Below are 25,290 nucleotides of genomic sequence, written 5' to 3'. Positions count from 1 at the left end.
TAGTTAGTAAAGAATAAAAGAAAGAAATCACAATGTACGGTCTAGAAATATCATAGGTAATATTTCTTGTCTTCGCTATATTGTAACTTGAATGAAAAAAATTACTGAGCTTGTCATAGTCAAATAAGACCTAGCTTTGCCAGCTGGCCTGGGGTACATCATTCTGGAAGTGCTTAATAGACTAAGATAAGACCCCCTCCTCCCCTCTCCATGCTGCTCCCTTCCTCTCCATCTTTGTCCATTTTAAGCTAAATTAATGTTACTAGTTATCAATTTAATTTTTTTATTGGGTTTAATGATTTTAAGCCATCTACAGTCACATCCAGTAAAAGGGATGGAGTGTAAGTTTAATAAATAAAGAATAAAAGAATAAAAGAAAATAACTCATTAACATCTCAGGCACTGTCTAACTTCATTGCAATATGAACTGTTGATAATTTACTGCTTAGAAAATGCAAGGTTTGAGTCACAGAAAGGTCTTGTAGGAAAAATAACCTACAGAAAATGACCCAAAGGTGCTTTTTCAGGAGACAGCTGGACTTCCTTGTTTTTTCTTTTGAAGACATTTTGCTTCTTATTCAAGAAGTTTCTTCAGCTCTGACAGGATAGTGCAGAATGGAAGGATTTATATTCCTTGCAGACAGCTGGTACTTTGCCTCCTTTTAGAGGGTCGTTGAAGGACTTGGAGGTTTATCTGTGTCCTCAGGGTCACCTGAGTAGTGTTCCTGTTTCCTGTAGTCTGCAATTTTTTCCTTTGGAAATCCATTCCACATCATTCAAAGAATGTTCATCCCAAATTGTATCTCTAAAAGTCTGTAGAGGTTCTCAGTCATCCAGGTCATGGCTGTCCCAAAGGTGCTTTTTCAGGAGACAACTGGACTTTTTTTGGGGTTTTTTATTTTGAAAACCTTGAGGACACAGAGTATTTATAAAGCAAATATCTGTCTGCTAAATGCAATAATGAAGTTTGGGTTTTGTGGGAAGAGGGTAGAAAGAACAGTTGCTACATGAAACTAACATAATTGTGGTTATTTACCTGAATGATTTTACTAGTAGAATTCTCATCAGGATTGTACCAAAATCTAGCTGTGATGTTTTGTGAAAGAGGTAAATTAATGCTGTGAAGGGAAACCGTTTGAGATTATTCCATTTTTTTATATATTTTAGGGTTTGCCTTCAGAATTTCAGATACCTAGGAAAACGAAATATAGTAAGGTAATGTTTTATTCATCAAACAAGTAGCAAAATATTTAAAGGATATGTGGAATTTAATATATAACTGCAAAAAAAACTTTAGTATGTGTTTGTATTGAATCTAGATGAGCATGGGTATGAATTATTATGAATCCTAGATCATAAATAAATGTTTTTTGTGAATTTTTACTAGGTGCCCATAAATCTTTGCATAAGAATGGGCTGCAAATATAAAACATAACAAACTTTAATGGAAGTTTAGTGTAATGAGATAAATAATATAGATTGTTTTTGGAAATCCTATTATAAAGTTTTCATTAAAAATCTTGGCTATGAGACCTTTCTGATAGTAGAATATGATTCTTATAAATATGATACAAGTAATAGAACACAAGACCCTTTTTGATAAATTTTCCCAATATTTATAGTAATAAATGATATTATAATACAGTTTTTATTTTATTCTCTTTTATTAGGAAAATTGCTGCTGCAGTTAAGTTTGCTCAGACCACCCGGAATAATGGAACATTAAAAGGCTCCAGTTCATCCTGTCAAACCTCCGGGCTTCTACCACAGTGGTAAGATTTAAAATAAATGGAGGATTAAATGTAGAATAGCCACAATGGCCCAACAGTGGGTTCATATACCTTTGTTATACATCATTGAGAATCTGGAAGGATTCAGCAGCAGGTAGATGCTAGTGATGATATTGATAATATTGCTAATAGGTACTTTCCCCCCTATAATGTGAAAAAAAAAGTATTTATAAGTATCCAAAATCAAAAGTAAAACTTATGCGCTAGACTTCTTTGATAAGTTGAAATCACATGTTAGAAAGTGCTGAGCTTTTTGATTCAACTGTGTTTGTACTATGATATTTAGTTCTTGAAAACTAGTTTGTTCAGTGGCAGTTAATATAAAAACAACAGTTGCCAATATAATTTCCTAGTGTGATGGCATATGGATGCATTCAAAGCAGCAGGAGGAAAAATAATGCATTGCCTTGCTCTGCAATTCAAAATAAACACTGATTTCATTTTACGGCTAGACATGGGAGGGGGAGGGCAGAAGGAAGCTTTCCATAATAACGCATTGTAATTGCTTCATCTAATCATCAGTATCAAGTCTCACTGTAACAAAAATATAGCAGCTGTAGTGTGTCAAATTTCCACCATTACTTCACTGTAAAAAATCACTAGAATAAGCTCTTAAAACTTTATTGCCAACCCATCTTATAAGAGCATGAGAGATTCTTACTTTAAAAATCTATGAGGTTAAATATTAATGACCCAATTGTATTTTTGTTAAGATGTTAAGATATATATATCCAAAATATAACACTTTGCATTTTATTTGTAAACATGCCAAGCAATTTTCTAAAATGTGACCTTCAAAGTTCCCACCAAAATAGATCTTTTTTAAAAGCCCATGTTGAAATTTCTAATTAGACTCCATGGTGCCAAATACCTCTTTTAATAATTTACCTTTTTAGATATCTTATGCCTTCAGATGTACATAATTATGAATACCAGACTGTCATTTCAGCATTGCCATTGAGTCTAATCAAGAAGAGTACAAATAATTTTTTTATTCCTCTAAGATACCAGGAGTTAGCTCTCTACTGCTCAAAAGGATCCCTATAGGCATACCACTGACTTTTTAGAGCTTTGTTCCACTAACATGTGGACAATTTCTATCTAGTTAACTTTTTTTTAGCAAGGCTTAGTATAATTCCATCCATATATTGTGTAATAAGCTTTAAATACGATCTACTACTTATTTAGAAATATTCATGTCTGGAAATGATGCAGTACAGAAGACAGAAAACAAATCTGTCTAAACTAACATTTAGAAAAGCTTTGGGGATATGCCTGAAGCACTGTCTTGTCATTTTGCAGGGGACATTCTGCTTCCAGCAGTGAGGTTCACAAGCATCATAGATCCCAAACTTTACCAATAATCCGTGGGAAAAATGCCCTTTCCAATCACAAACTCCTACAGATGATAGATAGTACCATTCCAAGTAAGTATAAAAGGAGATTTTGTAGTTTAACATTTAATGGGACTATTGTGGTACTTAATGAAATAACATTCTAAATTCAATGTTATGTAAATAAAGCAATAACTCTAATGTAATTCTCATATCTGTACTCATTACCATAAATTCTTCCTATGCATGTAAGTTATAAAATGATAAAAATTATGTTGATTAATTAGCATCCTATTATTTATTTATAATCATGTGCATTAATTCATTGAAATGTAAATGTTGCAGAAAATCTGAGCAACCAATAGGCTTCATGATTGAATACAGTCAGAAAACCAGAAGATATGCATAGGTTTGAACTATCAATTCAAGTGCTATAAATAGATTCGCTACCTCTGCTAAACTAGCAAAAAATACAGTAAACCTGTACAAAATAACTGAGCAGTTGTGGGCCCAGGGAGATATTCTCCGGAACATACAAATAGTCCCTTCTTGCTTTCCATCATTCTTAAATATGCAAAAATGCATTTTAAAAAGACACGTTTATAAGAACAAATAAACAGAAATTGGATTTTTAAAAATAAATATATGTATGTGTATAATTTATTCAGAATTAAAATTTGGTATAGAGTTTAGGTAAAGTTAAAGGTTCCCCTCGCACATATGTGCTAGTCGTTCCCGACTTTAGGGAGCAGTGCTCATCTCTATTTCAAAGCCGAAGAGCTAGCGCTGTCCGAAGACATCTCCGTGGTCATGTGGCCAGCATGACTAAATGCCAGTTACCTTCCCACCAAAGGTGGTCCCTATTTTTCTACTTGCATTTTTTATGTGCTTTCGAACTTCTAAGTTGGCAGAAGCTGGGACAAGTAACGGGAACTCACCCCATTACATGGCACTAGGGATTCAATCCGTTGAACTGCCGACCTTTCGATTGATAAGCTCAGCGTCTTACTATTTTACTATTTGTATTCTGACTTTTCAGTCCTAAAACACTTATAAGAACTGACAAAATTGATTTATTCATTTGCTCAATTTGTATAGCCAACCATCTCATTTTTATGTGAATCTTACAACCACAACAAAAATGTTAAATTGTATCAAGTGAGTGCACTGTTGCAAGATCTGCTTTTATTCCTCTAAGATACCAGGAGTTAGCTCTCTACTGCTCAAAAGGATCCCTATAGGCATACCACTGACTTTTTAGAGCTTTGTTCCACTAACATGTGGACAATTTCTATCTAGTTAACTTTTTTTTAGCCAGGCTTAGTATAATTCCATCCATATATTGTGTAATAAGCTTTAAATACAATCTACTACTTATTTAGAAATATTCATGTCTGGAAATGATGCAGTACAGAAGACAGAAAACAAATCTGTCTAAACTAACATTTAGAAAAGGTTTGGGGATATGCCTGAAGCACTGTCTTGTCATTTTGCAGGGGACATTCTGCTTCCAGCAGTGAGGTTCACAAGCATCATAGATCCCAAACTTTACCAATAATCCGTGGGAAAAATGCCCTTTCCAATCACAAACTCCTACAGATGATAGATAGTACCATTCCAAGTAAGTATAAAAGGAGATTTTGTAGTTTAACATTTAATGGGACTATTGTGGTACTTAATGAAATAACATTCTAAATTCAATGTTATGTAAATAAAGCAATATAATGATAGCTATTATGTTTTGTTGTCTCATTATTCAGTTTTATATATATATATACACACAGTGAAAACATTTACCAGATCTCAATATCTATAGAAAAGTATTTCATGTTTTCCTAGATTATGTTGTGTTTTGTAAATGTTATGCTTTTGCAGATGTATAAATATTCTTTTTATGATCTCATCCATGTTCTTGTCATTTATGCTTGTTCAGTTGTTATGGAACATTAAGAGTGAAGGCCAGCTGTTGTATATGATTAAGACAATTTCACTCTATCGTTTTTAGCATAAGAATTAGACATAAAAGCAATAACTCTAATGTAATTCTCATATCTGTACTCATTACCATAAATTCTTCCTATGCATGTAAGTTATAAAATGATAAAAATTATGTTGATTAATTAGCATCCTATTATTTATTTATAATCATGTGCATTAATTCATTGAAATGTAAATGTTGCAGAAAATCTGAGCAACCAATAGGCTTCATGATTGAATACAGTCAGAAAACCAGAAGATATGCATAGGTTTGAACTATCAATTCAAGTGCTATAAATAGATTCGCTACCTCTGCTAAACTAGCAAAAAATACAGTAAACCTGTACACAATAACTGAGCAGTTGTGGGCCCAGGGAGATATTCTCCGGAACATACAAATAGTCCCTTCTTGCTTTCCATCATTCTTAAATATGCAAAAATGTATTTTAAAAAGACACGTTTATAAGAACAAATAAACAGAAATAGGATTTTTAAAAATAAATATATGTATGTGTATAATTTATTCAGAATTAAAATTTGGTATAGAGTTTAGGTAAAGTTAAAGGTTCCCCTCGCACATATGTGCTAGTCGTTCCCGACTTTAGGGGGCGGTGCTCATCTCTATTTCAAAGCCGAAGAGCTAGCGCTGTCCGAAGACATCTCCGTGGTCATGTGGCCAGCATGACTAAATGCCAAAGGCGCACGCAATATTGTTACCTTCCCACCAAAGGTGGTCCCTATTTTTCTACTTGCATTTTTTATGTGCTTTCGAACTTCTAAGTTGGCAGAAGCTGGGACAAGTAACGGGAACTCACCCCATTACATGGCACTAGGGATTCAATCCGTTGAACTGCCGACCTTTCGATTGATAAGCTCAGCGTCTTACTATTTTACTATTTGTATTCTGACTTTTCAGTCCTAAAACACTTATAAGAACTGACAAAATTGATTTATTCATTTGCTCAATTTGTATAGCCAACCATCTCATTTTTTTTATTTTTTTTTTATTCAAAAAGTTTTACAAAAAAAATTTCCCCCCTTTCCCCCCAACCCCTTTCCCTTCACAAACCCCCTCCCCCTCCCCCCCTGGCTTCCCGGAACAAACACAAGGTATAGTTAAAAATAAAACAAACATATGCTAAAAAAAAAATTTTTTTTCCCCAAAACTATTATACCAATTCTCCCTCTCTAGCTCTGACTTCCTCCTTACATAACCAAATCCTTCAAAAAATTAACAATAAACAATAATAAAATATATAAATCAGTAGAACAAATTAATCCTAAAATATTTAAAACCAGCTAAAACATAAAAATCCAATCCAGTTCAGAGAATATCTCCCTTATAGCTTCTATAACCATATAACCATATAATTCTTTCGGGGACACAAATATTTTTGTCTATTAATATTTTAAAAAAACCTTGTTTCAAAAATAATACTATTGTCTCTTGCCATTTTTTGGTGCATTAATCTCTGTCTTTCCTTCGTTGCTCCTTTTAAAAAGTCAATCACAATATTTCCTAGTAATTCCTTATGTCCAGAAATCCAAAAATTACTGCCGTATATTCCATCAGTCCAAAAAGAGAACTCTTGGGAAACATTAAGCTTGTGAGTCTTTTCCATTTGAGGGACAATCTCCTGTAGCACAAATTCAGGCAGCTCATCCAAACTATTTAAAGAAAACTTCTTTAGATCACCTTGTTTCTTCACGATCAAATCTTCATATTTATCCACTTTTATTTGTAAACATGCCAAGCAATTTTCTAAAATGTGACCTTCAAAGTTCCCACCAAAATAGATCTTTTAAAAGCCCATGTTGAAATTTCTAATTAGACTCCATGGTGCCAAATACCTCTTTTAATAATTTACCTTTCTAGATATCTTATGCCTTCAGATGTACATAATTATGAATACCAGACTGTCATTTCAGCATTGCCATTGAGTCTAATCGAGAAGAGTACAAATAACTTTTTTATTCCTCAAATTAATATTATATTTTCAAATAACCCCTTTCCTTCACAAACCCTCCCTCCCCTGGCTTCCCGGAACAAACACAAGGTATAGTTAAAATAAAACAAACATATGCTAAAAAAAATTTTTTCCCAAAACTATTATACCAATTCTCCTCTCTAGCTCTGACTTCCTCCTTACATAACCAAATCCTTCAAAAATTAACAATAAACAATAATAAAATATATAAATCAGTAGAACAAATTAATCCTAAAATATTTTAAAACCAGCTAAAACGTAAAATCCAATCCAATTCAGAGAATATCTCCTTATAGCTTCTATAACCATATAACCATATAATTCTTTCGGGACACAAATATTTTTGTCTATTAATATTTTAAAAACCTTGTTTCAAAAATAATACTATTGTCTCTTGCCATTTTTTGGTGCATTAATCTCTGTCTTTCCTTCGTTGCTCCTTTTAAAAGTCAATCACAATATTTCCTAGTAATTCCTTATGTCCAGAAATCCAAAATTACTGCCGTATATTCCATCAGTCCAAAAAGAGAACTCTTGGGAAACATTAAGCTTGTGAGTCTTTTCCATTTGAGGGACAATCTCCTGTAGCACAAATTCAGGCAGCTCATCCAAACTATTTAAAGAAAACTTCTTTAGATCACCTTGTTTCTTCACGATCAAATCTTCATATTTATCCACTTTTATTTGTATATCCTCCATTCCATTTTCCGAATAATTGCACTGGTTAATTTGCTCCAAACTCTCATCCAAAACGTCCCCATTTTTTATCAATTTGTATTTTTGAATAATTAAATACATTCTTTCTGTGTAGTCCTGTATAACGTCCCGAACCCATTCTTCTGAAAGAACCTCCATAACAAAATTCCTGCTGAGAATCCCCTTGTAACGTACTTAAACAGCGTAATATAATCCAACAGTCCACAGTCAAACACAATAAGATAAAATCTCCATTCAGTTTCGATTCAACAGCAAAGCTCCCTTTGATGTATCGCTCTGCTTTCAGTTTCTCTAAAACGAAACTGAAGGGGGGGAGGAAGTCAGAAAATCAAAAATACTTGCAAACCAATAATTGCTCCTCACATTCGTTCCGCCTGCTTTTCGTATCCACAAAAAAAATCAATTGCTAGCAGAAGTGGACATCTTCCTCTTTTCCTGCTTTTTCAGGAGCGCAGAGAATACTGGAGGTGGGGGAGGGGTAAATAAGGGGATTCACCGTTCAGGACTTTGTATTACAAAAACAAAGCCCCTAGGGGAATCTACCCAATTCCTCCCCCTTGCTCTGTCTCTCTCTTTCAACCAGAGAGAGAAATGAAGCCGGGATCAGTTGTTAAATCCGGCTTTTACGGTATTCAATGCGGAGTGCCATAAATTGGCACCCAGCGAGAAAGATGGCGCCACCCAGAAGCCTCCAACCATCTCATTTTTATGTGAATCTTACAATCACAACAAAAATGTTAAATTGTATCAAGTGAGTGCACTGTTGCAAGATCTGCTTTTATTCCTCAAATTAATATTATATTTTTCAAATAACTCCTTTCTTTGAAATTTTGAAGAAGGGAGATGGAGGTGAAATATGTCCAAAACCAAATGCAAAAAGATTCAAATTGCTATATGAAAATAAGATTTTAATGTGAAAAATGATCAGTGCATTTCATCTAGAGACAAGTATATTATGATTTATTTAAGCATGCCTTATAAAATAATTTCTTAAAAATAAGTCCTTAGAGAAAATATTGAAACCAAATATTGAAATCCAGTAGCAATTTCGGAGTAGAACTTCCTAAGAAAGCCTACTTTTCTGTAGAAACATATTTAAGAGAGATGGTAGTTCATCAGTGACTATTGTCATTTGTAGATGACTTAACATTTTTTCTGTAACATTTATTTGGTTTTAGGCAGTTCTAATGAAACAGATCTTGTGAGTTATGTAGATACGGAAGCCAACATTGCAACGGAAGTTTGCCTTTCTACACTCGATCTGTTATGTCTTTTCACTCAGAATCATCAGGTAACATTTTTAGTGCCAAACTTTCTACATGAAAGTCACAATGTCTATAATTTATGCTAAGCTGTTATTTAATGGCAGCGCAGACTGAACAAGTGAAATGCTTCATATATGCAGACTGCCTATGAATAAAGCTTTCAAAATGAGTCTGATAAAGCAGGGGTCTCCAACCTTGGCAACTTTAAGACTTGTGGACTTTAACTCCCAGAGTTAACTGGTCTTAAAGTTGCCAAGGTTGGAGACCCCTGTGATAAAGAGTACAGAGTTATTTCACTGGTCCATTGCCAAACATGTTTTACTACAGTTTCTGATATCCCTATTCCATGCTATAGTTGTGCTTTTATAGAATTCTTTAGTATACCAGGTTGGGAATGATATAGCATAGCTATTCAGTACTGCAGACAAAAAACTACCTTAGCCTTTTTAGGATTTGCTTAGAATGGAAACTAAGGCCCTCTATCTCCAAACTATGTCCTTTCCCAGTAAGCTATAAAAATAGCTTGTAGTGCTGGGTAAAAGAGATCATAAACCACCACTACCATCATCATCATTACCAGAATAATAATGAAGTTTTGACAGAAGAGAGAATGATGGTCTGATGCAAAAACAAAACCATTCTAAGAAACGGTGAAAAACTTAACTAATATTAAAAATGTTAAAAATGCCTGCTCATATTTGAACAAAAAAGAAAAGAAAAAGAAAAGGTGGGGGAGGGAGGAAATAAAAGTTCCCAACAGTTTAAATTTAAAAAGCTGAAATGTATTTGTTACTTTTCAGAGACAACTGCAACAGTCAGATTGCCAAAATACAATGATGAAGAAAGTTTTTGATACTTACCTGTTATTTTTACAAATCAATAACTCTGCAGCAGCTCTCAAGCATGTGTTTGCTGCTCTGAGATTGTTTGTGAGTAAGGTAAGACCCTATATGGCTTCCCATTTGTAGGAACCCCTTCTTCTCTTTCATCCTTCTCAGTTGGCTATTGAGAGATAACAGAACTGTTCTGAACAGATAACTTGCAGCAAAGGGCAGAGCCGGGACTTCTATTTCTACCTTTTATGATATTTTGAGAAGAAACTGGAGTTTGCCTGTTTGACTTCTAAGAGGAGATCCGTGTAATGTTCTACTGATAATTAAAAAGTCATCATTAGCAAAACTGGATAGATTTGTTCTCTGTTCAAACTGAGGCAATACAAGGACCAAAGAGTTGAAATTAAATATGAGGAAATTCCAGTTGAAAATTAGGAGAAGTATGAGGAAATAAGAGGGGTTAATCAATGGTACGATCTGTATAAAATTCCTAAAAAGAAATTTTCAAATAAGGTGGCCACTCACCAGAGATGGTTTAATGTATTCCTGTACCTAGAAGAGAGTTGAAATATATGATCTACTCTCTAAGGTCCCTTACAATTTATATATTCTGGTTTTAAAATTGTATACCTTCGGCAAGAACGAATTCACTTGCTATGTAACCTGTTTGCAAAAGTGTAAGATAGTTGATAATTTCTACTGTGGGGAATTGCGCATGACAGATGTGTATTGATGCTTTTGTTTTGGTTTTTATAGTTTCCATCAGCCTTCTTCCAAGGGCAAGCTGACTTGTGTGGATCATTCTGTTATGAGATTCTTAAGTGTTGTAATCACAGATCACAATCAACACAGATGGAGGCCTCTGCTCTGCTTTATTTTTTCATGAGAAAGAACTTTGAATTTAATAAGCAAAAGTCAATAGTAAGGTCTCATTTGCAGGTAAGAACATATTGGTGTAAGAACATATTGGTGTGGTAACACATTGGAGCAATGACTGCCTGAAATTTCTCATGTGTTGCTGCATTTATTCATTTGAGAGAGGTAACAAAGTATACTTACAGATCACAGAATGCTCTCATCTGTTTTATTTCATTCTTACTTTAAATTTTATTTGAGACTGTTAGATGCTCAGAATGATGATGCTAACAATAATGACCATAAAAACGACAATAATAATAATGCCTTCAAAATTCGATATTCTATAGAAATATCTTACAGTTTCCAGGTCTTCAGCCTCAGGATACAGAATTAGTTTGGAAATGCAATTCATAAGATAAAACATACAGAAAGATTATTTAACAGAATGTGTATATTCATTCATAACTATTCATAACTAGTATTGGGACTCCTACAGGCAAAAACTATCTGATTCATTTTTGGGCGGAAAATAGCTTACCAAAAGTTAAATTTCTTCATACTTAATATAGAAAGATTTAAATTATTGTTACTATTTATTATATTCGTATACTACACATATTCTTAAGAGAAGGCTAAAAATGAAACAATTTGAGAAAAAAGGAAAACTGCTAAAAACCATCTAATGCTAGCAAGTTACTAGTTTTCTTCTTGAGCACAAACAGAGATTGACACAATTGCTATCTAATAAATTTTTCTGGTGGTTCTTCTGAGAAGCAAGTTTATCAGTTTGGTGATCTGTCTTTATGTTCTCTTTTCTTGTCATCATTTCAGCTCATCAAGGCTGTAAGCCAATTGATTGCAGACGCAGGAATTGGAGGTTCTCGATTTCAGCATTCTCTGGCAATTACAAATAATTTTGCTAAGGGAGACAAACAGATGAAAGTAATTTATTTATTTATTTAAGCTGCTTATTTATTTATACTGATAGTAATTTTTTTTGCATTCTTTTGACAATGGATATTTCCCCAGTAGTGACTTATAGTGTCTTTAAGAATCAGTCTGCCGTCTTTGAGTTATATGAAGCTCATCTTCATTATTTCTCTATCAGCATAATGAAGCATAATGGATAGCCATAGAAAAAGAAAATAAGTTACTGGGGATCCTGTCTAAACGTGGTTGGATCCCAAAGTATATTTTCCTTTGTTGCTATCTCAGATGTTTTGCCAAATGGGAATATGTGTTATAATTGCTAGAAAATGCATTGCATATCAATTGATCTGTCTTTAAAACCATAGTAATAATAACTCTATCAAGACCTTTGTTATCCCAAATTTGATATTATAAAGAAATATTTACTGCAGTGCTGTTCAAACATGACAAGCCAATACTGGGAGTGGGGGGAAGATAATGTGCAGTGAAAGAAAAGAGAAAGTTATTTGATCATAGATAGCTAGGAAGAGGAAATAGCAAATAATATATTATGACATTATAACAATGCACGCAATAGTTATATTTATCAGGTATCTGACTTATTCCAAATAGATGTCATTTAAATATGATAATAGAGATTTTGTGAACTTAAATTCCCTTATTTTTCTTTCCCAAAGAACAGTAACTTCCCAGCAGAAGTGAAAGACTTGACCAAACGCATAAGAACAGTTTTAATGGCTACGGCTCAAATGAAAGAACATGAGAAGGATCCCGAGATGCTTGTGGACTTACAATACAGCTTGGCAAATTCATATGCAAGTACACCTGAATTACGTAGGACCTGGTTGGAGAGCATGGCCAAAATTCATGCAAGAAATGGAGACTTATCTGAGGTAGCTCATCTGAAACTGATAAATTATTATAATTATTTTGTATTTTACAAAATAAATTATTTTGTAAAATTACAAAATTATTTTTTGTAATAATAATTAAAAATTATTTTGTATTTTAAACGGCTTGAAATAAGCCCTAAAGAACAAGAATTCAATGTCACCTTTCCTGTTTCAACCAAGCATGATATTTGAGGAACTCATTTAAGCAACTTGTGTCCTAAAGCAGGGTATTTTCTACAAATTCTACCCAAATATATATTGGTGGATTTGCATTAAAAATAGAGAACCATTTAATCAGTAGCAGAACTCAGGAGATTATTAAATTCAGGCACTGTGTTAATTTTCAGTGTGATTGTCTTGGTACCACAACATTAAATAAATCTTAAGCTTCTCCCACAATTTATCTTTATTCAGGAGCATGATCTTGTCATAATCCATCAGCAGCTTTAATGATAATGTGGACAGCAGGAAAATATGACCTAATTCTGTACATGTTCTCTGTTTTTCATAAGAAATTGAAATCAAAATAGCCTATATAACTTGTGACTTAGTAAATTGAATGCAGTTGTCATAACAGTCACGCTGACCTTCTGATGCCTAACGTTTCTTTAATTATCGAGACTTTATTCTAGGAACTTTTATGAGATTCTATTAGGACATACTGTATGTAGTGTAATGAATCAAGAAGAGTAGATCACAGTCATATTTAATAGTTCATTTTGGTTGTCTTTTTTTGTAATGACTAAATAGATATGACTAAAAAACAGGTATAAAATAACAATAATGTTAATATAATAGAAATCATAATGGTAATCGCTACAATTTGCACTAATCTTCAGTTGTAAATGGGACAAGTAGAATGAATAGAAAAATGTATCTGGGAAGATATATTAGTGATCTGGTTGAGGAGAAGTGATAAATAAGCACCATACTACACGAACGTTGATCTAAAATGGGATACATAAATGTTACCTCACATTTCCCATAAAGACAGCAACAAAGGAACATATACCTGAGGAATCCATGGAGACAGATCCACACAAATATATGCTCTGCTGTAAAAGGGTGTTTTTATAATGCCCCCCTACAACTGCAGATGATAGCGTTTATAGCCAGGGTGAAGGTATAGTGAAATCCTAAAGAGAGATAGGATGGTGGCATGTGCCTATTTTAAAAATGTCTATATACTGTAGTGTTGGATTCCAGGCTTAGTCTGATTTGGAAACCAACGTGCCAGATATACTACTTAAGATGATTTCTGGCATTTTCAAACCTTGATGGACAGGGAAGATACCTTAATCCCTAGTTTTCACACTAATATATCGATCCAGATGAGCTGGGACTTTTTTTGTTGTTATTGTTTTGCAAAGACACACTAGTGTTGGTGAAGACTAAGAAGATCTATATCCTGTAATTTTTTTTTTTTTTTAAATTGATTTTTAAAATAATAACAGGAAAAAAAACTAAAGGAATAAAGCACAAAGATGTATCCCTTATAAAAATGCATAATTGGTTTAAAAATGTTTAAAAATACAATAGAAAAAATAATATACTATATGTTGAATAGTAATAGCACTTAGTACTTACATACCGCTTTGCAGTGCTTTACAACCCTCTCTAACCAATTTACAGTCTGCTTATTGCCCCCAACAATCTGGGTACTCATGCTGCATGTTGTTACAATAAACAGTTACAATTCTATATATAATCATCTAATACAAAGGTTATTTGAGAATATGTGTGTGCATATGTGTGGTCTATAGCAGAGGTCTCCTACCTTGGCAACTTTAAGTCTGGAGGACTTCAACTCCCAGAATTCCCCAGGCAGCAAAGCTGGCTGGAGAATTCTGGGAGTTGAAGTCCGCCAGGCTTAAAGTTGCCATGGTTGTGGACCTCTGGTCTATATAATATATGACCATCAGGCTTTTTTTAACTTACTGTATTTTGTATAAATGAGTCCCATATTTCCTTATATTTATCCATGCAAAGTCTACTTCAGTAGACAACCAGCTCATAGGTGGCAGGTTAATTAGAGCTTTAATCCACTGAGTAAAAAGGACCATACATTTTTATTTCCACTGTTGTAATAACAGTCTTTTGGCTATAATAATGGAATCCATTTACACTGTCCAGTTGTCAAATTCAGTGTAATACATATGTAATTCAAGACAATATTGTCCTCTGAAAATTTTAGCTTTTGTTTCAATTCTTTAAAACTTATCAGTGTCTCTTTCTGCAGGCTGCTATGTGCTACATCCATATAGCTGCCCTTATTGCTGAATATCTGAAGAGAAAGGGTAAGATAAAGAACATTTAAAAGGTTTGATTGATTAGAAAACAGTAGGATGTGAACAGAAGTGATTAACAACCTACTTTATATTATTTATAAAGTTTTGTATTTATTCTTTAAGTTGCTATTTAAACAGCTATTTCCCATTAAGATAGCAGGAGTAAAAATATTTCATGTTGTAAAAATTTTGTATTTTGCCTAAAACTCAAGTTTCATATATAGGTGTATTATTTTTCTTTTCTTTGAGATGAGAGAGTTATTATTGTTTCATACCTTGGCTAAAATAAATAAACATGCATGTATTAACACATACAAGTAACCAAATGCTAATAACATCTCACACTACCATAGGTTACTGGAAAATGGAAAAGATTTGTACCTCTCGTCTGTTCCTGGAAGATGCTGAACTCTCTGATAATAATATCTTACTAACAACTCACCCTGGAGGAAGTGAGTGTTCTAACCATGACCATTTATGGGATGGACAACATTTGAAGAACCCATTTATATATATTTAATGAAAGGAGACTTTTCAATAGCCTAGCCTAAATCTGTGATGCCAGTCAGCTTGGAAAATAGAATTTTCAGTTTATCCTGGTATCAATTCCCACAATCATAAACACCTACAACAGTGCCCATTGACCCTGGGCATTGTAAACAACGCCATTGAGATTCCAGAGACCTTGCTTGAGAACTAAGCGATGCAGCTGTTACATACTAGATTTCCAAACAGCTTCCTTTGCTATCATTATTCTTTGAAAAATAATCTTGGGAAAGGCTAATGAGCTGAAAATTTTGTAACTTAAACCATATTGGGACCAAGTTTTAATAAATTATGGCTTCATATGAATCAAGATTAATATCAATACATATTTCTAATATGTATAACCAGACATAACTTAATGTATCCCATATTTATATGTTCTTTATTCTATTGACAGATATTAATAAAAAAAACTTTATAAGAACTTTGAGAACACTACATACAGAATCATAAATACTTTAACACCTCATCCTTATTCTTTTGGGTCTCATTGGGAGGTTCTCAAATTATGCCTTTGGACAAGAAGATTATTTTGCCAAAATTACTGAATTATAACTACCTAGCTATAAACTACAGTGTTTACAAGAGGGTTAATAATATTGATAGTATTTGTAATAAGTTATTATATGTAATGTCTTCATATTTTTTACTTCAGTTACTTAAATTATTACTACTGAAGCATTGATAGGACTTTTTCTCTTGTTTGAAAAGGCTTGTTTTCTATGGGATGGCCAGCTTTTCTCAATATTACACCAAATATTAAAGAAGAAGGAGCAATGAAAGAAGACTCTGGAATGCAAGACACACCATACAATGAGGTTAGCAATGTTGTTCTTGTAGGTATGTTTTCTTCACAGTTTTCAGTGAGACCTAGATCCAGCAGAGCATAATTAGAGTTTTAATTACTTTTAATTAATTTTTTAAGGAATTGAAATTGCAAAAAAAAACAACACCTTATTTTACATCACAGACCTGATGTTCCTTCTTCACTTGCAGGACATCCTTGTGAAACAGCTGGAATTATGTGTTGACTATCTCTGGAAATGTGAAAGATACGAACTCATTTCTGAAGTTAACAAGCCAGTTATTGCTGTATTTGAGAAACAAAGAGATTTCAAAGTAAGCTGAGCTAAAATTTAGGGGGAAATCACACTAAGAAAAATAATATATGATATCAGTATTTTAGGGTCTTTTGCAGCTATATTCCCCTTTCCATATTATCTGCTTTTTATACTGATTATACATAATTAGATTACATAAATATTCTTTATATACATTAGATTATATACACAGCCTAAATTAAACTAAAATGCTGATTGTGTTGTTCATGTGTACCTTTGTTCTGGTACAGAGGCTTAGCAAAAGCAAGAAACAGATTCCTTGTCACGATTCTTTACTTACCTCTTGTGAATTAATTGCATCTTCCCACCAAAAAGTCCAAGAAATATTCCTTCAAGGAGTTAACTGCAGTAACAGACCTTATCAGTTCCTTGCAATAATTGCAAGGTCATGAGCTCCCAGCTGAAAGGCTGAAAATTAAGTTCTGGCAAGCAGTCTTTGTGGCACGAAACACAATGAGCAAAATCTTCAGAAATACAAACTGTTGTCTCTTATGACAACCACACCTGTTTCCTTCTATTTATTCCCCAGCCAGGGAAGGGCCATTCAGTGTCCACGTGCTTTGCTTCCCAACTTCTTGTCCTCCATTGTTCACCTCTCCTAACTGTTCTCCGCATACGTGCATCTGGAACAGGTTCCAGCTGTTCTTCCTCCTCACTCATATCAGCCTCCAAAGGCAGCTGCCTCTCCAGTGGTTGGGAAATGTCGGACCGTGGCTCTATCTCTGTGTCCGACGTAGAGTATCCATCAGAGCCTTCCCCAGACTCCAGAACTGGCCCAAGTTCCTCCCCAACCTCCTCATTGTCCGAGTGGGTTGCCAGCTCCACTGACAGCTGGCGGGCCACAACAACCTTTTTAATATGAGACTTTTAATATGAGACTGCATTATAAAAAGATGGATTTCCATCACACACAGGACAAGTAAGAAAATGTGATCTCACTTCCATATACCGTAGATGAAAAATGCAAATTTGATTTACCGTCTCTAATTATTTATTTACCTATTTCTTTACTTTATATCCCACCTTTATTATTTTCACAAACAACTCAAGGCAGATAACATATCCAACACACCTTCCCTCTGCTATTTTCTCCATTAGAACAACCCTGTGTGGTGAACTGGGCTGAGAAAGAATGACTGGCCCAAGGTCAGCCAGCCAGCTTTCCTGGTTAACCGGGACTTGAACTCATGGTCTCCTGCTTTCTAGCCTAGTATTTTAACCACTAGACCAAATGGCTCTTTATATATGATTATATATTCATGCTTATAATTATAAATGTGTTTGAATACCTGCTTTCTAGATAATTCCCGATGAAGGACACTTAGCATTACCAATAAAAGCTTTCCATATTTATTCTGCCTTGCCTTTTTAATCAGTATTAAAGTATTTTGTAATATAAGAAAAGACAAAAAAAATCACTGAGAAAAAAATACGTTACATTTTGAAAGTTCCCTTTAGTCAGTTGATTTGAAAGCTACTAGCATTGTTGAGAAAAAGTTGGTTACATGACTTGGTTTGAATACTAGGGTTTTTACCTTAAAATGTACTTTCATTCTATTACTCCAGAGGCTGTCTGAACTGTACTATGACATCCATAGATCTTATCTGAAAGTCGCAGAAGTTGTAAATTCTGAAAAGCGCTTATTTGGACGATACTACCGTGTGGCATTTTATGGCCAAGTAAGTGACTACTGTGGCTGAACTTTCAGCTAAACTGCACATTTTTCCAATAAATTTTCTTTTTAGAGAGAATGCTGTAAAAAACACATTCCATGAGTTAATATCATAGGGATTAGTTGACCTGGTATGCTTTCAGTATTTAACATTTTATCTATAGTAAAATTCATGGAGAAAAATGTAGATTTAGAGTCATATAAAATAGAAGTAAAATATTATCAGTGGCAACAGGCTGTAAGAATAGTTTTAGAGGTTTCCTCACATTTAGGTTTAAGCTTCTGCTTGCTGATTTGGCAATGTCCCATTGAAATGAATAGGCCTATGTGTAAATAAATATACGCTAGATTAAGACCTAAGATTATATTATGACAGAGAATTAACCCCACCCCACCCCAGTTACCCTCAGTTTTAGGAAACAGTGTATATTTATCATTAGTATCATTTGATCTTCTGCAAGAAGAGGTTATCCCAACTAAAATCCCATTATACAAATATATATATAACCAACATTATTATATACTATAACCTGGGAATCTGAGAGACAAGTTCATACAGTATTTCTTTGAAGCAGTTTTCAGAAGGAGCCTCTTCATTATAACAGCTTGTCATAGTTTGATACTGTTGATTATTAAATAGATAAAAGGAAAATGAAGATAAGGAAGTGTGAATACAAATTATATGATAGTATCCAAAATCATCCCTGAAAAAAAGCTGCAAAATAATTGAAGACTTTTTTCACCTAATTGATTTGAAATCCTTAATTTTACTAGATATTAGTTTGTGTAGACATACTAGCTTTGCTTTCTAGTTGGCTTCTGATTCTTGTAGTACATTGTAGAATGCTTGCACACTACTTCATATTTCCGCCTACTTATTTTGGTTATAGTATGTGTATATGCTTGCTTCCACAAGATGGGACAGCATGTTCTTTGAGGATAAACTTTCCAGGGAAAAATTCCCTCTTTAAAAAAAAATGTATAAAATCAGTTCTAAACAATGTTGTCTGCCAATTAAGTTTTAATGCAGAAATTTGCTCTTTTCCTCTTTTGAACTTATTCAAGGCTGTGGTAAGTTGTCTATTCTTTTGCATGCTGTTTTGTTTAATTCTTCTTACATCATCCAACTTGTATGGCCTTTAGTTAACCTTGATTTCTAGCACTTTTTAATATTCACTGTGAGCGATGAAATAACATTGCTTTCACTCATTTATATACTGTGCTGCATCTAGCAAAATAATGCTTTTGTTCTGTTTCCTTGAATTATAAAGATGTATCCATTCCTGTGGCATTCATGTACTTGAGGCTTAAATCTGTTCCCATTTCTAATGGAAGCAGGTTCAGCTATGTGTTTCTTATCTGAAATGCCTACTGCAAACAGCCTTGCTGCATATCTCCTGGCAGAACAAGCAAGGTTTCCCAAACTGTGAGATGCACCTCCCTTGGCGAAGTGTATGGGAGGTGTGAAGAACCTTTTAGTTGTACACTGTTACAACACATTTACCTTCCCCAAAATTTAATTATATTACTTTAATTGCTTATTTGTCTTCATTTTGGTGTTTGGGTTTTTTAGGGAATGTCTGTACCTTAAGACTACAGAGAGCGGTGCAATGGCAAAAAGTGTAGGAACTCCTGAACTACATTATATTTGCTTTAAATCACAGTAAAAGAATATTGCCTTTTCACACATTCCTGATAGTTTTGCCCTTGTTTACTAGGTATCAGGTTATTCAAAAAATGCAAACCTTTGTAATACAGCTTTCATCAACATAAAGCCTTTCAGATGATTGGGCCACATAGGCTGGCAAGTACCAAGTTGTGGAAAACAAATAGAATGACAATAATAAAGTAATTGTATTTCCCTGAAACTAAATATGAAGATCTATTCATATAGAGGTAGACAGCCTAGTTCTTGTCCGTATCAGTAGCTCTCCCAATACACTTTAGTATATTATCTTTCTTCAGAATTGAAAAAACTTACTTCATTGATTGGCTGTAGTGGTTTGCTTAAAAATCTTGTTACTTAGAAATCAACTTGAATGTGTTGACAACCTTTGTTCAATTAGCATCTTTATTTTTTTCCTTGATCTGTGTATTGCAATATAATATATTAAGAGTTGGTCATGATCTGAAAGAACCTACAATTTTTTATATTAAGGCAGGCACTTCAAACTTGTAGCCAACGCCCCACCAGATCTGGAAAAGCAGGCATGCTCCAGGTCCCTCCATGAGACTATGTCTTCATGGTACCTGCCCTATTAAAAACTTATCTTCAGAAATACAGCTCCAGCCTTATGAATTTTTCAGAAGGCCATGAAGATCTGCCTCTTCTTTTAGACTCTGGGGCCAAGCTGCAATTTCTGAAACTTTGACATATATAGAGATATCCTCTCTATACATGTTAAATTGTGGATTTTTTCACAATTTAAAATGAGACAGGCTTGATCTGTTGTGTTTTTAAATATGTTTTATCATTGTTGGTGGTTTCTACCTTTGTTTGTTGCTCAAAGTTACTTTGATAGATGGGTGGCTTTATAAATTAGTTTGATTCTGAAGATAAATAGGTTTTCTGCATCCACAGCAATACTTTGTAACAACTTAGATCAGGGTGCTGAGCGTCATGTAGATGCACATGCTAAACCATCAAACCATTCCAGGTAGAAGTGTCCTAGTGACTCACATCAACCTGATCAACTAGTTTCCAGGCTCTACAAGTAGCCCCACTCTTCAGGAAACCCCACTCATACTTCCATTCCATGGCTGGTGCTTCCCTTAGTATAGAGTCCTGAAGAAGTGGGGACTTGATCAGGGAAGATGGATCAGGAGTTGGCCCTGCCTGAGAGAGGAAAGGAGGAGAGGGTTCAAGGAAGAAAATCAGCTCTGCCATACTGTGAATCTCTCTGCTGACAAAGTATCCATATGGGAGGAGAGGGAGGGAGGGAGTCAGGCAAGTAGAGAAAAGGGAAATAAACAAGAGAAAAAAAACAAAGGAAACAAAGATCTTCCTGTTTAATGGGAGAGAGAAGAGCTTTAATTAATATATGTCCCTTTGTTATACTGTATTATTCTTGATAGGATTTTGAAAAAATATTATATACAGTATAAATCCAGTAATACAACCAAATATGGTTCCAGTAATAAAAAGTACTACCAGTTAAATGATCGTAATAACAGAGATGGAAGGGATTTTGGAAAACTTCTAGTCCAACATCCTGCTCAAGCAGGAGACCCTATATCATATTAGACAAATAGTTTCCCAATTTCTTCTTTAAATTTCCAATGACGGAGCCCTAACAATTTCTCAAGGCAAGCCATCCCATTGATTAATTGTTCTCACTGTCAGAAAATTTGTCCTTATTGGTAGGTTGATTCTCTCCTTGATAAATTTATATCCATTGTTTCTTGTCCTGCCTTCAAGTTTTTTAAAGAATAGGTTGAATGCCTTTTCTTTGTGGCAGTTCCTTAGATATTGGAACAGTGCTATCATGACACCTCAGTCCTTCCCTTCATTAAATAAGACATACCCAATTCCTGCAACCATTCTTCCCATTTTCATTTAATCACCTTTGTTGCTCTTCTCTGCACTCTTTCTAGGGTCTCAACATCTTTTTTTCATAGTGACCAAAACTAGATGCAGTATTCCAAGTGTAGTCTTATCAATGCATTATAAAATCGTACAAGTAACTCAGATTTTAGTAAAGATTTTTACTAACTCCATTTATTTTACATTATTTCAGGATAGTCTTCACCGTATTCATTTTTGATTCAATGTGTGCAGACACCAGACTAACAAAATAGTTTTGAGCAACATTTCCTGTGACAATTTGAGTTTGACAGCACTGTCCCAGAGTATAAGTAATTTCACCTTGTCTTAAAAAACAATCAATCAATCAATCAGTATAGAGCTGGAAGGGACCTCGGAGGTTTTCTAATCCAGTCCCCTGCTTAAACAGGAAAGCCTATACCATTTCAGACAAGTGATTACCCAGTCTCTTCTTAAAAACCTCCAGTGATGAAGCACCCACAGCTTCTGAAGGCAAACTGTTCCACTGGTTAATTCCATCATCAAGGGAGCTAACTCTTTTTAACAATCTGCATTTTACTAGCCCCAAGCATATGGCTGATAATTCATTACTCACTATATCTTATAAGAAGCAAATATGTTTCACAATATTTCACAGTGGAATCTTTTACATAAAGATGCAGAACTGGTATTATGTGACCTATTTAATATTTAGGACACATGAGCAGCATTTTCCTTTATATGAAACTAATCCTTTCCAAGGAAAAATAGTTCAATGAAAAGTGAACAGAAGACTGCAATTTCATGGTTCATTAAAATACTGCTGAAATCCAAAATTGTAAATGAGAATTACAGGGATTTTCAAAGAAACTATGTTATGTTATGGAGGCTAAAACATATGAAGAACGGTTGCGAGAACTCAGTATGTCTAGTTTAATGAAAAGAAGGACTAGGGGAGACATGATAGCAGTGTTCAATATCTCCAATATATGTTTGTGGCAATAAATATCTTTATTGCCACAAAGAAGAGGGAGTTGGGCTATTCTCCAAAGCACCTGAGGGTAGAACAAGAAGCAATGGGTGGAAACTAATCAAGGAGAGATGCAACTTAGAGATAAGGAGAAATTTCCTGACAGTTAGAACAATTAATCAGTGGAACAAGTTGCCTGCAGAAGTTGTAAATGCTCCAACACTGGAAATTTTTTAAGAAAATTCCATGAAGAAAGGACTAACACAGGACTACGTCAAATTAAATGAAAGTAGTACAATTATTAGCTTAAATAAGCCTAAGGATATTGTGAACATTGGGTAGTTTCATAAAGCTCCTGTTTATAAAGCTACCTCAAATGTAGTAGTAGTAGTACTAGTAGACAACTAGTAAAGATAGAAAACATGAATTGTTTTATGATGAAAAGAATTATTAAAACAAATAGAATTTCTATAAACATCAAGATTCTTTCTGATAAACTAAAACGAGCTTATAGGAAGAAGATAACACAGTAGTTATGCAGCATTCCTTGTCAATACAATTATGGCGATTTTAAATTGTCTTTGACTTTGACAATATAGAGATAATGTTCTGAATTTTAAAGTATCAAATTTGGTTATTGAATAGGGACCATATTGGCAAAAACGACCTCCTGCATTACCATGAAATTGAATTAATATTCCATCTCCTAATTTTGCCTATGTTGATTTGAATCTAGATTTTTTTCACATATTCAAAAAAGCTTCAGCTACAGATGGGAAGGGGAAGCAATCTTCACTAGCTTCCCTGTTTCATGTTATTTTAGGACTTTCCCCAATTTTCTGCATGCATTTTGAGAGAACTATTTAGTAAAAGAAGAATCAGTGAAAATGATCTTCCAGCTCTAGGAATATTCTAAGAATATATAGTTTGTTATCTACAGTATGTATTTGAATAAAATCAATAGTACTAAAAAGATTATTAAGTATGAACCTAGTAAACATCCTTTGACAAGGTATTTCAGAACTAGGTTCTATGTGTCATTAGCTGGACCATTTGCTGGACACTGCCCTTCCTATGTTGGTGAGATCTTCCAAAGAAGCAATTGTGTCAGTGCAAATGTACATGATGCCATCTGCCTTGATGTGCCTAAATTTTGTTTCATAGGGACAGGTTCAGCATCATGACTTCAAAGTGCTAAGGGTCACAAAGAGAATGAGAAAGAGAAACAGTTTGGTGTCGTGGTTAAGGCATCAGACTAGAAACTGGAAAGCTATAAGTTCTAGTTTTGCCTTGGTTAGAAAACCAGCTGGGTGACCTTGAGCTAGTCACTCTCTCAGCTCTAGAAAGGAGGCAATGGCAGATCATTTCTGAAATCTTGCCAAGAAAATGTCAGTACTGACTTGCGTACACAAAAGAGGGGGGGTGACGGTTTATAAAAATGCAAATGGAAAATAACTAATATATAGACCATTGTTTATCATTTATGAATAAATGAATCTTTCTAGTTGAGCTAAAAAATATTGGCAGCCAGAAGTGTTTTCTAAAATAAGGAACAATTATTTTTAATTATAATTTATCATAACCTAGTAAGATATTAGACTCAGCTGGTCGTTTCCTATGCTACTCCATGCCTCTGACTCCTCATATGATTAAGTATAATGGTGGTTGGGCCAGACTTTTTGTAACATGGGGTGTCTGAATCACAGAAATGTGATAAAGTGTTCTGTGACAAAAGCTCAAAAACGTTAGCATGGCCTCCCAGTGCAACAGCAGATAGAATAGAATAGAATAGAATATTTTTATTTATAGACCGCCCTTCTCCTGAAGGACTCAGGGCGGTGTACAGCCAAGAATAAAATACAGGAAAAAACAACAATACAAAACTAAGAACAACCCTTAAAAAAACCTATTTGATATGGCTACTTATAGATAAAATATTACCCTCTAAAATTTACAAAAAATTGAAAACCCATAAAATCAATTTGATAATTTAAAATTTAAGCGAGTCCAGCAAGACGAAATAAGTAGGTTTTAAGTTCGCGGCGGAAGGTCCTAAGGTCAGGTATTTGTCGGAGTCCAGGGGGAAGCTCGTTCCATAGGGTAGGAGCCCACACAGAGAAGGCCCTCCCCCTGGGGGCCGCCAGCCGACATTGCTTGGCTGACGGCACCCTGAGGAGCCCCTCTCTGTGAGAGCGCACCGGTCGTTGGGAGATAGATGTTGGCAGTAGATGGTCCCGTAGGTATCCTGGTCCTAAGACATGAAGCGCTTTAAAGGTACTAACTAACACCTTGAAGCGCACCTGGAAGACAACAGGCAGCCAGTGCAGTCTGCGCAGGATAGGTGTTACATGGGAGCTCCGAACCGCTCCCTCAATAACCCGCGCAGCCACATTCTGGACTAACTGGAGTCTCTGGGTGCTCTTCAAGGGGAGCCCCATGTAGAGAGCATTGCAATAGTCCAGGCGAGAGGTAACGAGAGCATGAGTGACCATGCATAGGGCATCCCGGTCCAGGAAGGGCCGCAACTGGCGGATCAGGTGAACCTGATAAAAAGGTCTCCTGGAGACGGCTGTCAAATGGTCTT

General features: G+C 34.7%; 1 protein-coding gene across 1 annotated transcript in view; it reads left to right on the top strand.

Moving 5' to 3' along the window:
* DOCK10 (dedicator of cytokinesis 10) overlaps nucleotides 1-25,290 on the top strand; it is a 160,962-nt gene that overhangs the window by 124,082 nt on the left and 11,590 nt on the right. The window contains exons 38-50 of the mRNA XM_058188345.1: nucleotides 1,168-1,215; nucleotides 1,671-1,772; nucleotides 3,093-3,221; nucleotides 8,989-9,097; nucleotides 9,872-10,009; nucleotides 10,661-10,843; nucleotides 11,594-11,704; nucleotides 12,370-12,585; nucleotides 14,825-14,882; nucleotides 15,227-15,325; nucleotides 16,131-16,237; nucleotides 16,416-16,538; nucleotides 18,107-18,220. Coding sequence (XP_058044328.1) covers nucleotides 1,168-1,215; nucleotides 1,671-1,772; nucleotides 3,093-3,221; nucleotides 8,989-9,097; nucleotides 9,872-10,009; nucleotides 10,661-10,843; nucleotides 11,594-11,704; nucleotides 12,370-12,585; nucleotides 14,825-14,882; nucleotides 15,227-15,325; nucleotides 16,131-16,237; nucleotides 16,416-16,538; nucleotides 18,107-18,220 — 1,537 coding nt within the window. The remainder of the gene's footprint in view (nucleotides 1-1,167; nucleotides 1,216-1,670; nucleotides 1,773-3,092; nucleotides 3,222-8,988; nucleotides 9,098-9,871; nucleotides 10,010-10,660; nucleotides 10,844-11,593; nucleotides 11,705-12,369; nucleotides 12,586-14,824; nucleotides 14,883-15,226; nucleotides 15,326-16,130; nucleotides 16,238-16,415; nucleotides 16,539-18,106; nucleotides 18,221-25,290) is intronic.

This window comes from Ahaetulla prasina, chromosome 6 (assembly GCF_028640845.1).
Source record: "Ahaetulla prasina isolate Xishuangbanna chromosome 6, ASM2864084v1, whole genome shotgun sequence".
Classification (NCBI taxonomy): Eukaryota; Metazoa; Chordata; class Lepidosauria; order Squamata; family Colubridae; genus Ahaetulla; species Ahaetulla prasina.
This window is presented reverse-complemented; position numbering and strand designations above follow the sequence as displayed.